We start from the raw sequence: 15,072 nt of genomic DNA, 5'->3' as shown, positions 1-15,072 counted from the left end.
CAAGTTTCTTAAAATTTAACCATGTGTTGAATCAGCTGTTCTGTCAGATAGCTATATACCGCAGAAATTCGTGGATTCCTTTGGATTCATTTTTTGACATCTCAGCTGTTTTTTATCAGCTGTTTTTTTACACGTAAAACACTAACAGAAAGGTATCCGTATATCCTATCTGTCTGAGATTGAACGCAGCCAATGTCAAAGTCAAACCAAAAACAAATCACTTGACAGCTGACAAAATGGCTGTCAGTTAAATAAGTGATGCCAAGTTAACTTTAATTCGAAGTTAAAGAAACTCAGAAGTCATTATAAATTAACAAATTTAATACAATTAAAAAACCCATAATGTGATTTTAAATTTATAAAATTTTAGAGTTACAAAATCCTCCGGTATGTATTTTTTTCAAATTTTAAAAAGTAATACCTTAAAAACCTGAAGTGATATGATATTTTTGGAGATTTGAATTCAGGTCATCAAAACCAGGAACAAAACCTTGTCGACCAGTGTTATCAACAATAAATAATATACTCAACAGTTTGTTGTTGTTTTATTTGTTAAATGTTTTGTTTGACTCTATTTTTAACCAACAAATAGCAAGAACAATGTCCACACTATGAGTGGAGTTTATCTTCATTAATTTTTCTGTTCATTTTTTGGAATTTTTATACCTAACACTGTAAATAACGTCTTTAGAGAAGTCTTATAAAAATTGTTTTGAAAAGCTCTGTCCTATACTATTATATTCTATTCTATGTCTATTTGTCTTGTTTTTTCGTCCTTTTCCCCGTCTTGTTCTATTTCTGTATTATATAAAAATAAATAATAATCCTTCTCTTTGACATGAGTGTAAATAAATAAATAAACAATACAATACAAAATATTTCTGTCAGGTTCTTAGAACGTAAACTTTATATGAAATCATACTTCATTCTATCAACTTTTGATTGTGCATGGTTTTTTTATATGAATGTTTATGTTATTTTTAAATCTTGCTCGTCCTGGAAGAATGTTTGTTCATATTTTTATTCTTCCTTTTTTTATACATACATATTTGTAAAAATACTTAAAAAATACAAAAAATTGTAAATAATAAATAAAGAAAATATTGAGTTACATTATTGATAAGGATGTTGTTATTTTTTTGAATGATATTGACTGAGGAGCAACATAGAAATGTCATAAATTATAGATTCTACCATAACGATTTGTTTATCTTCAGAAGCTCTCTTATGGATTCTACGATTACGAGGATAACGTGAAGAAGTGGTCGTTAAGCTCACAAATAGATAGTCAGATAGTCATATGAATGCATTGTGGAATCTGATTGATAAATTTGTTTTGATTTTGATTGATGACATTCAATCAATTTTGTTTATTTTTTAAAGTGGGTGTAAGCTGTTTTAAATATTTAACGGTATTTGTGTGGATGTGGAATACAATTTTTTTCGATTGAAGCAAGAAATACTGATTTTTCTGTCGCGCTTCCTGTTTTTGTTTACTTTTTAAACGCACTCATGTATAGGGTAAGACCGCCTCACTAACGTCGTTTTCAAAAAAGTACGGAACAATTCCACCGCCCGGTTTAGAATTCACACCAAACGGTAACTTTTTGAGGATGCATTATCACATCCCTTCATCCAAAAATGCGTTTTGTTACTAAAGTTGATTTTTCGGCCAAAATTGTGACCTCTTCCAAAACGATTCGAAGCACAGTCAGCAAACAAACGGCGTTGTCTATGGTATTGAACTTTGAGCCCCTGGGTCAGTCCCGACGCAAAGTTCGCCAAGTTGAGGTCTGCGAAAAGCCGAGTACTTGTACACGGCGATGAATAGACTGCATCGGGTTCTGCTGTACACTTTCACCGGCCGATCTTGCGTTTCTTTGAACGTACGAGTGTTTTCTGATTATTTACAAAGTTGGTCGTCTCAAATTTGGATACCAAACTTTGAAGAGCCGACTGTGAAGGCCGACACGTCTACCGTAAAGTGTTATCATTTGAACATGCTGTTTAATCGTGTAACTTACCATGATGATTTGGCATAAACAACTGAATAACTAACAAAAGATTTGACATATGTCACAAAAACAAAATGGCCACCTCGCACGCGACGCCAAAATCTTCCCGCGGCAAAAAAACCCTATATATACTGAAATTTGACATAACACATTGACGATACGGCGTCAGGTGGATTAGAATCGTTTACAACTTCCGTTCCTCTATTTTCAAATGTGGGCTAAATGAAGTTTTGTATAACTTATTTTCAATACTCAAATTGGAACACTGTGTTCAAAAGTTCTACGTTTTTTTTTTTTTTTTTTGCAAGCGTATTTTTCAAAGGCTCACCGATTTTAGATAGCGAAATGCTTTGCGTTTACATTTCAATACTGCTTCAGAAAGTTTTCATTATTCCAGAAAACATCGTCAGGTGGCTTATGTACTTTATCTGTCAATGATCCGGGATTTATTAAGACAAGAACGTCTCAAGGCTATAAATAATGTAGCATCATAATGTTTATTTTCTACTCTTTTGCTTCTGGGGTAGCTCCAGATATTAACTGGTCATAGCAGATTTTTGCTGTGGGCATAAATCTTTTGATGATATTTTAACGATGGTCTTAGAAATTTGGAAGACCTTACAACAAACTTTGGAACCAGGACCTCAAAATTTAGAGAAAGCTGTATTTTCGGAATTCAATTTATATAGTACAGTTTTAAATTGGCAAACAAAACAACAAAGAATAATTTAAGACAAAAAACGAAAAAGCCAAAATAATTTTAACTAAATAACTGATAATTAACATTTTATTTGTGATCTTTTTTCTTTTTTCATTTTCTTTTTTTTATTTTTTCAATTAAATTCAAATAAAATAAGAACTGAAGAAAAGGGGTTCGTTCGTAGACTATGGTCTAAGTAAATGGTGTGCTCAAGATCTTCGTGTTCAGGGACAGCGCTAAATTTAAGTGTTTTTTGTTGACAATAACTTTTTAAAAAATAGTAAAACCTAATAAAACGTAGGTATGTCCTTTTCCCTTCAATTAAGAGCCAGCTTACAAAAATCAAGCTTTGATATTTCAATTAATTATTTTAAAAATACGAGGATGTTAAACTCAAAGATTATGCTAAATTTTGATTTTCTTGTGGGTGATGTTTTTTTTAAGACTTGGAAAAAACTTACTTTTTTAGATCCTATTCTGGTGCTATAGTAGATAAAAAGTTCGCACATAATTTGGTGGGCTAATCAAAATTCAAAAGCATGCATATAAAATAAATATTTTACAAAAGTCGATTCTTCAGTTAATTGGAATAATACACGAATATGTTATTAAATTATCAAAAGATAGTTGAAATAAATTATAGATAAATTCTGTTAAAATTTTAGAATATATCATACGTTTTTTAATGACATCATAATGGCTGCGTTCAATCTCGTGTTGGATAGGGTATCTTGGATAGGTGGATTTTAAGATACCTTGTTGAACGAGATGGATTGCCATATTGAGATAGTTGTCAAAAAATAAAAACAACTTTTAGCTGTTCACAAAAAGAAGAGAAACATTTAAGTTTCGAAGTCAAAATTGTTGTAAGAAAATATCAAACATTAATTGGCTAATTCAACAATAGACTGGAGGTAAGACCTAGCAAATTTGTCATCTACAAAACGAGAACAAAATAAGTCAATTTTGAAGTTTAAGAACCTAGATCATAATTACCTTCTAAGATTCTGAGACAAATAGCTTCTTCATCGTATATTATGTACAGAACATCCTCAGATACAACTTCAACTAACATTTTTTACAAAAAGCTGAATTCAAGTTTCTTGAAATTTAACCATGTATTGAATCAGCTGTTCTGTCAGATACCTGCATGCCCAGAAATTCTTGGTTTCCTTTTTTGACATTTCAGCAGTTATTTTACACGTAAAACACAAACAATAAGGTATCCGGGTACCCTATCTGTCTAAGGTTGAACGCAGTCAATGTTTTGTATATTAGACTCTACTCTACGATCACGGCCAACTAAACTTAATAAAATATCAAAAGTACCAACGTCTAAGAATGAAAACCTTGAAAATTGCCTTTGTTGATAGAGTAAAATTCAATTTTCTCCACATTAGGATTTAACTTCATCTTTGATCAGCACTGATTTTACTTAAAAATTACAAATTTTCAAGAACAATAAATGCGTTTTTTGGTATTCAATATATAGTACAGTAAGAAATTGCCAACAAAACGACGCAGTAGCCAGATTTTTGTATTTAAATATTGGTACAACTGAGAAAAAACACACAAATAGAAGAAGGTTTTGTGAAAATCAAATGTTAAAATTAACTTAGCAAAAAAACTAACTAAAACTAATAAAATGGACAATTTTCAAGAAGAAATTTTAAGAAATATCTGGAAATTGAGATTTTATAAAAAAAGTTGATTTGACAATTCCTTCAAGGAGAGGGTTTCTTCGTAGACTGCTACATTAACATGTGGTGTTAAAGCGAGCTTGAAGATCGCCTCAATTCTGTATATACCTGAATCGAGTTGAAATGAGCTTGATTAGACTCGATTCCCTTGAAGATCGGAGTCGAGTCAAAATTTACGAAGAAAAAACTGTATGGAGGAGTTGCTTTTACAGATAATGCATTATGGTCTGTTTATTTGCATATTTGTGTACTTAATCATTTTTTAATCTTTTTGTGCGCTGGAAACACCAAAAAGATTTATTTTTATTTAATCTAAACTGAGATACACCTTTGGTGAAAACATAGCAAAACTTTATTATTTGTTCTATTGTTTTCTCTTGCAAAATAAGCCCAGTTAGTCTATTTTCATTAGCAAAACTAAATAATATCAACACTAAGAGATTGATTTTTCCCCAATGGAAAACACATAATTCCAAATGCACAACTACTCAACGAACACTGCCATCGAGATACAAATGCAATATTAATCGTGCCAACATTTTAGAACGAAATAACATAAGATCCATTCGAGACTCGTATAAATGTCAAAAACCCATCCTTAGTAGGATTCTACTTTAACTTTTATCGGTAGAATTCATACTGCGGATATTGTTTTTGTTATTAGTGTAAAATCCTACTATGCTATGGATAGATTTTCCAACAAGACTCTGACGACACCAATTTTTTAAAGATCATTTCGTCGTCTGGAGTGACTCTTCTCCTATTTAACTAAACCTTGACAAAATTTCAGTATGATGTCAGAATCAAAAGATCTTCTAATATCTAAAAACAGGTTGAATAGAATATTTATATAAATAGTTGGTTTTTGGGTTTATTCGCTTCAAGGGACGCAACGCAAGATAAACTTGGGCGGTCTAGAGAAAGTTTAAGACGCATGATAATTTATTTCATTATTTGCTTCCAAAGTCTATTGATTAATGGAAATCGCGTACCAAATGACAGGAGGCATTTTAATTATCTGCTAATAATGTTACGCTCATGGAGTTTTCCATGGGTAAATTCAGATTTCCTATAAAAGTTTATATTTTTGCGTGGCATATGGAACACTATTGAACTGTTTTTGTCATTGTACAAATTATTGGTATTAACGAGCGTGGTAGAACTTTCAAATTATTGGCTAAACATATTCTTTAAAAATTATTAGTTTTGTTACAAATAGGGGTAAATCTTCAGATTTGATCTTAAATCAATTTATTTTCGCAATGGAATCCAAAAATTTGGAAAATTTGTTGTTTGACAGATCTGAATCAAGAATAAATTGATTATATTGGGCAGGTTGAGGCAACAGAAGGGACTTCATTTGCAGTCAACTTCATTCTTTGAACGTAACGAACTTCGCAAACTTCTGCTTTAAGTTCATTGTATAAAAAGTTCCAATAAAATAATTACTGTCTCCGAAACACTCCTCAGGCAGTGTATTGTAATGAAATATTAGTTATTTCTTTTTAAAACTGACAAGGAACCATCTTACAGAACCCATTAAATAAAGTTGTGCAGAAAATAACTAAATCATAAAGTAATAAAGTTCAGCTTTCATTTGAATGACAAAAAACATGATCAGCTGTCATATTGACATGAGTAGACTTGACTTGATAGTTAGGTAGATTTTTCTTGACTAACTTTCCAGTCAACTTTCCAACGAAGTTGCCTTAATTGGAAGGCAATTTTTTTCGCAGCTGCCCAATCAGGTGCTAGAAGCTTGCTTTACTTTCAAGTCCCTTATGACTCCTGAACCGCCCATTGGGTATTGAAAGCTATTATTAAGACAGATTATTGTTTAATGAAATTTTGTAAATCTATAAAAGAAACAAAATCCCACCATATATTTTGTGTTATAACTACTTGATTTTTTGCGACACCTCCAACTATTATCGTCATAATTCTGACAATTTCCTCAAAACAGAAAGAAAAAATATACAACCTAAAGACCAAGCTTTCTTGGGCACCGCTGGAAAACATAAATTAAGTATGGCCTCCTGATCAAGGCGCAAAATAATATTTCAACAACTTTTCCTTCAATTTTTCCCTCAATTCCTATCTATATTTGATCCTTTGATCCTACCTCCGTATCAAAGCCTCCTTCAATTCATTAATGTCAAAAATCTTGAACCTCCTCTTTTGACTCTATTCGTCACGAAATATAAATCATGGAAAGGTCTAGGCACCCCTAGTTTCAAGTTCAGTGCAATATTTATTATGATAAGGCCCAAATCTTCAAAAATCCATTTTTCTTTAAACCACAATCATTCGTTATTTGAAAAATACTCGTCTCTTCGCTTAAAACTTCGTTTTCTAAAACTAACTAATTGTAAGTTTCTTGGCTTTTAAGAAAGGTTAAGCAATTTATGTAGCTTGAATTAAGCTGTAAAAATAGAAGTGTTGATACATGTACCCACCTCCCCCGCCCCCCAAAATTAACAAATTTTAATTTTTTGAAAAATCTAACTCCTCTTTTCCTCGTCGAATAAAAACCACCACCATTTAACTATCTACAAATAAAATAATCAATTTATTAAAATTATTATAGAACTGATACAAATAGGTATTCCATTTTTTAATTATTTATTTAAACCCTTCGATTCCACCGCCAAACAGTTCCATCGTCGCACACACAAACCAAAACACTGGCATCCCTCGAAAACGAAGTCTGCCGCACCGCAGTATTGCATTTGAGATTATTTAAGATCGAGCATTTCGTCTGCGATGGATCGGACGCGTCCAATTCCCACACGAAAGTCTTGCCATGTTGATTGCCCAAAGCGATCACTTTATGCCAGACATTGAAATCGAATTTCACGAACCAAATCTCACACTCGCCATAATCGAAATTATGGATGATCGTGCTAGTGGAGTCCGAAGCCTTCAATTCCGACTGCGGCTGATCGATGCGTCCCGGTTTCCAACAGACAATCGAGTTCTCGCAGGATTTCGAGAGCACAAAGTCCCCGAACCACTGGACACAATCAACGTAGTTGCGATGAATGTCTCGAGTACTGAAGTCGGGGAAGTGTTCTTTGACTGTGGGGAATGGAAGCACCGTCTTGTTGGGATTGAAAGTTCGACTCTTTTCGATGGCTTCCTTGAACTCGGGCTTGTCAATGCGCCAGAGCTTGAGGGAATGGTCCATTCCACTGGACATGATACTATTGCCTCGCAGGTCGAAGTCAATACTGAGCACCTCGTCTCGATGGCCCTCCACGCCGCCGAAGATTGCGATACAGACATCTGACTGAATGTTCCACAAACGCAGTGAGTGATCCTTGCTGCCGGAGAGCAGTAAGTATGGGGTCTTTGGGTGGAATTTGAGTTCGTTGATGGCATGACCATGGCCAATATAGTGCTTGACACACTCGTGGGTTTTGGTATTAAGAATGCGAATGACGCCCCGATAGCCAGCGGCAGCCAGCAAAGGGTCTCCATTTCGGGAGTCGTAGGACCAAGCGCAGGTATAAAAATTCTCATCAACCTAAGAAAAGGAGAGCTTGGTTTTATATTGAAAATCCTAAGGATTGTGGTTTTGTACTTACATCAGGATCAGAGTAGCATTGGACAATCTTGATGCCTCCTTCTCTGGGACACTCGTAGACCGTCACTCGAGTTGTTCCGACTGTGGCAAAGACCATGGGTTGATCTTTAGCCAGGCAGTGATTGAATCTCACCCCAAAAATTGCCTGTCCATGATCCTCCTTCAAACTACAACTGCAACATGGAGATTCATTAAAGATTATCCTGGCCATAATCGTGACGGATAAACTTACTCATATTTGTATGGTTTCTTTATTACTTTGTTGGATTTTTTCTTTTTACCACGTTTTGTTCGAGGTGCCGACGGGGATTTACTCCTTGATGTGCTCGTACTAACGCTGGCAGTTTCATCCTACAGCAAAACATGCAAAAAAACACAAAATTCCTACGAATTACTTTTTTGGCCACCAAGCAAATCCCACATTCTACTCACTTCACCTGATTCTTCGCTGGCGTTTTCACTCTGGGCACTGGACACTTTTTCAGTCTTTACTTTGGACATAATTTTATAATTAATTGAGAATTATTAAAATGAAAATAGAAGGTAAATAAAAGATTCGCATGAAAAGAGATGATATGAAGATGCAAATTATGTTATTGAAAATTTTTTCAATTTTTTGGCGGCATAATTTTATTGTCAAATTCAAATGACAGCAGCGCGCTACATTATCGATCAGTGGATTGTGTTAGGTTAGGTGGTGCGAGCTAAGTGTGGTGAGTTTGGATTATTAGTATGCCGGCAGAATAAACAGGGATGTTAAAGATGTTTAAGATTTAAAAAATTTTAGAAGTTGATTTTGAATTTAAATTTGAAATTTGTCTATATTCAAAAGAATTTTTAACGTATTATTTTATGGGATGCCTTTTTTTAAAATTGTGTTAATAAATAATATGCAGTTTTAGAGCTATTGAATATTTATTTCTATTTTTAACAATTTTTAAACGTTTTACTTGTTCATATAAAACACATAAGTTGTTTATTTTGACATTTCTTTATTTTAAAATATCAAAATTAAACGCTTAATTTAGAAATGAAAAGGAGCCACTTCATTTCTATTTTCAATGATGAAACTTACTATTAAACAAATGTGATTGAATTTTGTTTCGTAAATTGTTTATTTTACAGACTTTCGATTAAGCTATGACGACACTAATTTAAATTTTTTGATTTGTATTTCCATGTGACCAACGGAATATATTAAAAGATACATTATTTTATAAAAATTCTTTTAAAGTCAAAATAAAGTTATTTCTTTCATTTCATAACTCTCTTTATTATTGTACATGACACAAATTTATAGGATTTAGAAACCGTTGTTGAATAAAAGTTCTACTCGTTATTTACTTTACTTAGATTTGAATAAAGGATCAAAAAAAAACATATTATCCAATTTATATAAATTGAACATAGAAAAGTTTGTGGGTTGTTAGGTGAGAAGAGTTTATAGAAAATCTTGTGTTGACGACGACAAATCTCTGTGGTGGAAAAAGTTTTAACAATGTAATCTTGAAAAGTGTTTTTTTTTAGGTACCTACTACATCCTTTCTTATTTTTCTCCATTTGCCAACAGGATTTGTTCATTTTTTATTGGTTTTTGATTGACATGAATTTATAGGATTTAAACTTCAAACTTAAGGTGAAGTGTTTGAGTTTTTACTTGAAAATCTGTTGTATTTAACACATTGTCGTTGCTTACAAACGTCATATATGTGTGTAAAGCCATAATGTAGTAGGCCATAATAAACAAAACAGTAAAATGTCATATTTTGTGTTGACATTTGATGCCAACATTTTTTTTAAGACAAAGAACACATTAAAGTTGACAGGAAGAATCACATTTGACAGAAAATGTCAGATAACATAAGGTTTATTCGTTCACTTTAGACTTTCGTCAAATTTAATCCTCAGTCCAGGAATTTTGACTTAAATTTTCAGAAAATCACTAAAATTAAAAAGTGTTTTATCATAATTATTCTTTGCTTAACATATTAAAGGTTTCTTCTTTCACCTGCGTCGAAAACAAAATTATCTCGAACAAACATTTAATTTGACATAAGAAATATACAATGTGTGACATTCACCTACTTTATTTATTTATTTCAAAGGAAAAGACAATTCATTAAACGCCATAAATATTCAACAAAGGGGAAAAAACAATATATTTCGGTAAAATTTATTCATGTTTCTAGAACACATGAGCTCGTTGAACGACGACGATGTAATTCTGGAAATTCTCAGAAACGGTGTGTGTGTTCTTTTGTTTATTTTCTTCTTTTTTTTCTGTATTTTGAATGTTGTATACTTTATTTATTTTTGTTGTCACTTCTTTTGAGTGTTGTTTAGGATCACAGAAAGAACTAATATTTTGCACTCCTGTCGCTTTTCTACGAATTACATAAATTCATTCACAAAGCACGATTTTTCTATACGGGATAAGAGAAGTAAAACAAACATACCTCTACACAAAAAGATTATCTGAGTTTATATTTTCCCCCTGGCAAATGTCAGTGATGATGTTCATTAAAGAGAACGTCACTTTTCAAAATTATTAACATGAAAATTCAGCTGAATGTTTGTTTTCATAGGAATTGCGCAACAATGTTTTCAGTTGAAGTGACAGATGTCACTTATTTCGTCTTATTTTTATCTTATGTGGTCTTCTTTGTATTTTTATTTTTAATAGAAATTTCAGACAGTTACAAAATAATTCAAATTTTATATAAATAACAACCACGCCATTAAAATTCCCCTCTTAAGAAAAATGTGTCAAAACTTAAGGGACTGTTAACATTATCTCTATCTACTTGTCAAAGTGAGATAAAAAGTGTTTACTTATTTTGTACACTCCACTTCTTAATTAAACCGACTGAAAGTTCTTCTTGAACTCAAATTTATCGAAAAAGCGTTAGAAATGTAAGGCAATTATTACGACGACAATAAGTCTGATCCTTCTTTATCTAATTTTTGTATCCATTGTCAAGGACTTTTCTTTCTCAATGACAAAATATTTATATAATTGATGGTCACGCACTTCCTTTTGTGCCAATAAGAGACAGAGACGCTTACATAGGTTACAAAACAAACTCAGGTTTTCATTTATATAAAATCGGTCCTTCATTCATTCATTGCGTAGGACTTCTTGGTTATAGGAACTGTTCCATTTACATTTCCGTCACGAAACCATAATTAAATATTTCTTCTTCAATAGAGGAGGTGTGGGTGGTATTGGACTTGGGTTTTGCTTCGTCTTGATACACAAGGACTTAAAACACATTTTAAAAGATTACAAAGTTTTCAATTAGGTCAGAGTGTCTGTCCCCTTTAGGCCGTCCTCACACTGCGATGATGTTATGGTACTTTTTGTCATCAATCACTTTTTCCATAAATACGTAACCTAAAACTCATTTGTAATTTAATTTCCATAACGACTATAAATCCTGTCCAGAGAGATATGCGCACAAAGCTGTACATACTTTGGCATTTAAGCTGTCCTCAGGTTAAATTTTTGAGGGGAGAGTGTGATGAGAATAACAATCAAATCTAAAGATACACTCATCCATAGAATTTCTAAATTACTATGATGTCTACGATGTAAGATGGTTAAACGATTCCTGATGATGAAATAAAGTGGTTTTCTATATAAAAGTAATGTGGACAAAATGGACAAACATAAAAGACTTCTAGAGATGCTGATGAAATTACAATAACCAGGTTTTAGAGAATTCAATTGGAAATATTAGATACTCGTATTTTGTTTTGTGTCGATTCAAACCAGCATCATCATCAACATCAGATATTGATAAATAAATAAATGAATAGGTATATTATGGGGTAATTTTGAGTCATAAATTTTGGGTAAAAGAAGTGATGAAGAAATCAGATTAAATAAATAAGAGATTAAATTGACTTTGGAAATTGGTTTCTTAATTAAATTGGAAAACAAAGGTTTTTGAAATGGTTTTTGATTGTAAAGATAAAATATACCAAGGGACTCTATAGAAATACCTTAGAAACCTAAATGACTTTAATTAATTTAAAAGACCACTTTCATTTTCTGGGATTTTATATTTCAGCTTTAAATTGGAAAATTTTCAATCTTAGGTTTGTGGTTGGCTTAAGGAAGTGGTGAAATTTGTAAACTGAGGATTATGGACACATAATTTACATTTTGAACTCGAATATTACAAATGGCAGAAGGGATGTAGACGTTGAGCTTATTATTAAACCTTAAATTGAATTGATCCATTTATCTAATTTTGGTTTGATAATTGATTTTCTGCAGTGATTTGTGTTTGAACATCAAGAATACTCTTAAACCACAATTGAAACTCAATTCAATTAAATTCTGGTACAACTTAAGATCCGTCGCACTGTCGTAATTTTATATTATTATATTATCATAGTTTGATAATTTCAAGTCTTCGATTTCTGTAAGCTAACAGAAGTTTAAGAAGGATAAAAGTACATACTTTGACTTTTACCACAATTCTTAGAGTAATTTATTTCGTGGTTTGAAGGTCAGTGGTGGTATTTGACACCTCTCAAACTTCGCTATCATTTGAATTGTTATAATATTTTTTGAATGTTTGCTCAAGTTTTAGCCGAAATATCGCTTAAATTTTGTGAAAAAGTGTTTAAAAATGAAGAGAATCAAAAGAAAGTCGAAGAGCCCAAAAAACTAATTGAAATAAACTTCACTGTTAGTAAGAAGAAGAAGTCGGGAGTGCAATCCAAAAACGCAGAACTTTGAATACAAAAACGAGAAATTTTGTTTATATTTCTGAGAATACAGAAATCACCATGATCTTAGAAAAATGAACTGGCCAATTGTATGACGTTTCATCTTTCAAATTAAATTAACTAAAAATGTCTGCCTCACTACATTATCCCTTTTCAAACACCAAGTAGGAGTGAGATAAACTGTTCAATGTTCATATATATGAGTTGTCTCATGTGAACATCGCCTTTTATGACTTTAAAAAGTCCAGTTACTTTGATATAAGCACTACAATTTCAGAAAAGTATGTTTATTTTAAAATTTAAAAAAGTCGGGAATGTAATACAAACACTTCAATTCGCAGAGCTTTGACTTTGAAAAAGGAAAATATTTGTTAATATTTCTGAGAAAACAGAATCATTAAGATCTCAGAAAAATAAACTGACCAATTTAAGACGTTTTATTTTTCAAATTAAATTAATTAAAAATGTCTGCTTCACTACCTTATCCCTTTTCAAACATCAAGTGGGAGTGAGGTACATATGTCAGAATGAGTTGTCTCATGTGAGCATCGCCTTTTATGACTTTACAAAGTCCAGTTACTTTGACATAAGCACTACAATTTCAGAAAGGTATGTTTGTTTTAAAATTTGATGCAAAATTATGTTCAAATTGTAAGAACAAAAAATCCATCTAATTTTATAAACTAGACCCTTCTCAATGACAGACTTAAAAATCATCTTACCCTTTCTAAATTTCTTGTTTTTTTCTTCTTAAAGTAAAAACCTTCGTAATCGGAAAAAGCTCTTATATTAAATGCTCCATATATTATCCCAGAGGAATATCTAAAAATAAGTAGGTAAATGCATTAGTGTAGACTTCCCTTTATCCCCCATCAAAACGAAAAAAAGGGAAAACTAACTTCCTCCTTTGATTGCTTGTAAGGGTAAGGGTTTTAGTTTTAGTCCCATATCTTGTCAAAACCTAAAGATTTATTGTCGTTTAGCCTATCCTTTCACCACTGGTGGAGTCAATGAAACGGTATAGTGATGCGGTTATATTATACATAGTGGCTCTGCTTTTGATGGATAGCAAAGAGAGGCTAGCCGAGAAGTTCTTATTTTTTCCATCCAACCTTATTGTCTAATGGTTTTTTTTCTTCTTCTTCTGCTGTTGTACATATTTGAATGAAAGCATTACTTTTTCTATGGCAGTTCTATTTTTGAAACACATTTGTATTATTTCCTGTGGCCAGAGGCTATAGCCACAGGCTACATCACTCATTCTCGCTTCTAGGGTAGGTTTATGTGTATAAAGCAATTGATTTGGATTTTTATTGAAATTGATGTAGGTATTATTATTACGCTTGGGATGAGATTTGTTTCGTTACGATTTTAAATTAGATTTTTATTGTATAAAATATTGTGTGGGGTAAGTACTATGAAAATGTCATTCAATCAATTTTTAACTCTCCTTTCAACTCCCCATAGGATTCACGTCATAGATTCACACTGGTTTGAAAATTTAAACAAATATTTTTCAAACAATAGTAAATTAAATATAAAACTATTTAAAAATATCCCACTGTAGTTAAAAAGATAAAAAGAATTTAATCACATCAATACACAGAATGGTCACTGTGGCGTATGAGTAGCACAAAATCGAAATTTGTTTGTAATTTGCGCTGATACCGTAAAAAAAAGCTGTCAAACTTTTTAGTGATCAATTAACAAAGGTATTATAATATTAAAATAATTTTATTCAAAGTCAATATTGTATTGAGTAACAAATATGGTTGAAAGAATTTTTTTATGAAACAACATTTTTGTATCTTCTCAAGAAAACATATGTTTCTTACAGGTGTTGGGAGCGTTTAAATTTTACTTGGATTTTAGTTTACTCCCAAAGAAAAGAGCTATCAGTGATAAAATAATTTTGTTGAGTTAAGTGATAAACAATAATTGGAAAAAAAGTGGCTTTGTTATGCATAAAACAAATGTAGATATAAATAAGTATACAAGTATTAAAATATCTTTAACAGTTCTATTTCGACATTTTCATGTAATTTGATCTATATTTTCCAGCACTTGCATTAGGCCTACAGACTTGACAATCTTTCATTTTTCGGATTTTAATTTAGAAGAAGAGGTTATTTGCTTAAAGTAGAATTAATTAAAATTCAGTAAAACACTTCTTAAAATACGTAAATTGCTACTCAAAGTTTAAGTGTATTTTAAGGCTCTACTCAATGTTGCATTGATCTATATTTATTCAGATAGCTAATACCTCCTTTATTCAACGTAACATAATGACTTTTCGGAGTTCAGACTATTTACAAAATTTATAAATACGGC

At 31.9% G+C, this 15,072-nt stretch overlaps 2 protein-coding genes across 8 annotated transcripts in view; one reads left to right on the top strand and one right to left on the bottom strand.

Annotated features, from left to right (window-relative positions):
* The window catches only part of LOC129948825 (dual specificity calcium/calmodulin-dependent 3',5'-cyclic nucleotide phosphodiesterase 1), a 501,195-nt gene that overhangs the window by 462,958 nt on the left and 23,165 nt on the right, over positions 1 to 15,072 (top strand). Inside the window, exon 6 of one of the 7 annotated variants that reach the window (XM_056059903.1) lies at positions 10,107 to 10,244. The exons of the other annotated variants lie outside the window; for them this stretch is intronic. Coding sequence (XP_055915878.1) covers positions 10,107 to 10,244 — 138 coding nt within the window. The remainder of the gene's footprint in view (positions 1 to 10,106; positions 10,245 to 15,072) is intronic. 7 annotated transcript variants of the gene reach the window in all.
* Positions 6,956 to 8,687, bottom strand: LOC129948828 (polycomb protein esc-like). The gene is made up of 4 exons (XM_056059911.1): positions 8,434 to 8,687; positions 8,234 to 8,352; positions 8,003 to 8,174; positions 6,956 to 7,941 (listed from the first exon to the last, which is right to left on the bottom strand). Exons 1-4 carry the CDS (start codon positions 8,500 to 8,502, stop codon positions 7,042 to 7,044), a joined length of 1,260 nt encoding a protein of 419 aa, XP_055915886.1. The 5' UTR covers positions 8,503 to 8,687; the 3' UTR covers positions 6,956 to 7,041.

Source organism: Eupeodes corollae, chromosome 3 (genome assembly GCF_945859685.1).
Source record: "Eupeodes corollae chromosome 3, idEupCoro1.1, whole genome shotgun sequence".
Taxonomy (NCBI): domain Eukaryota; kingdom Metazoa; phylum Arthropoda; class Insecta; order Diptera; family Syrphidae; genus Eupeodes; species Eupeodes corollae.
This window is presented reverse-complemented; position numbering and strand designations above follow the sequence as displayed.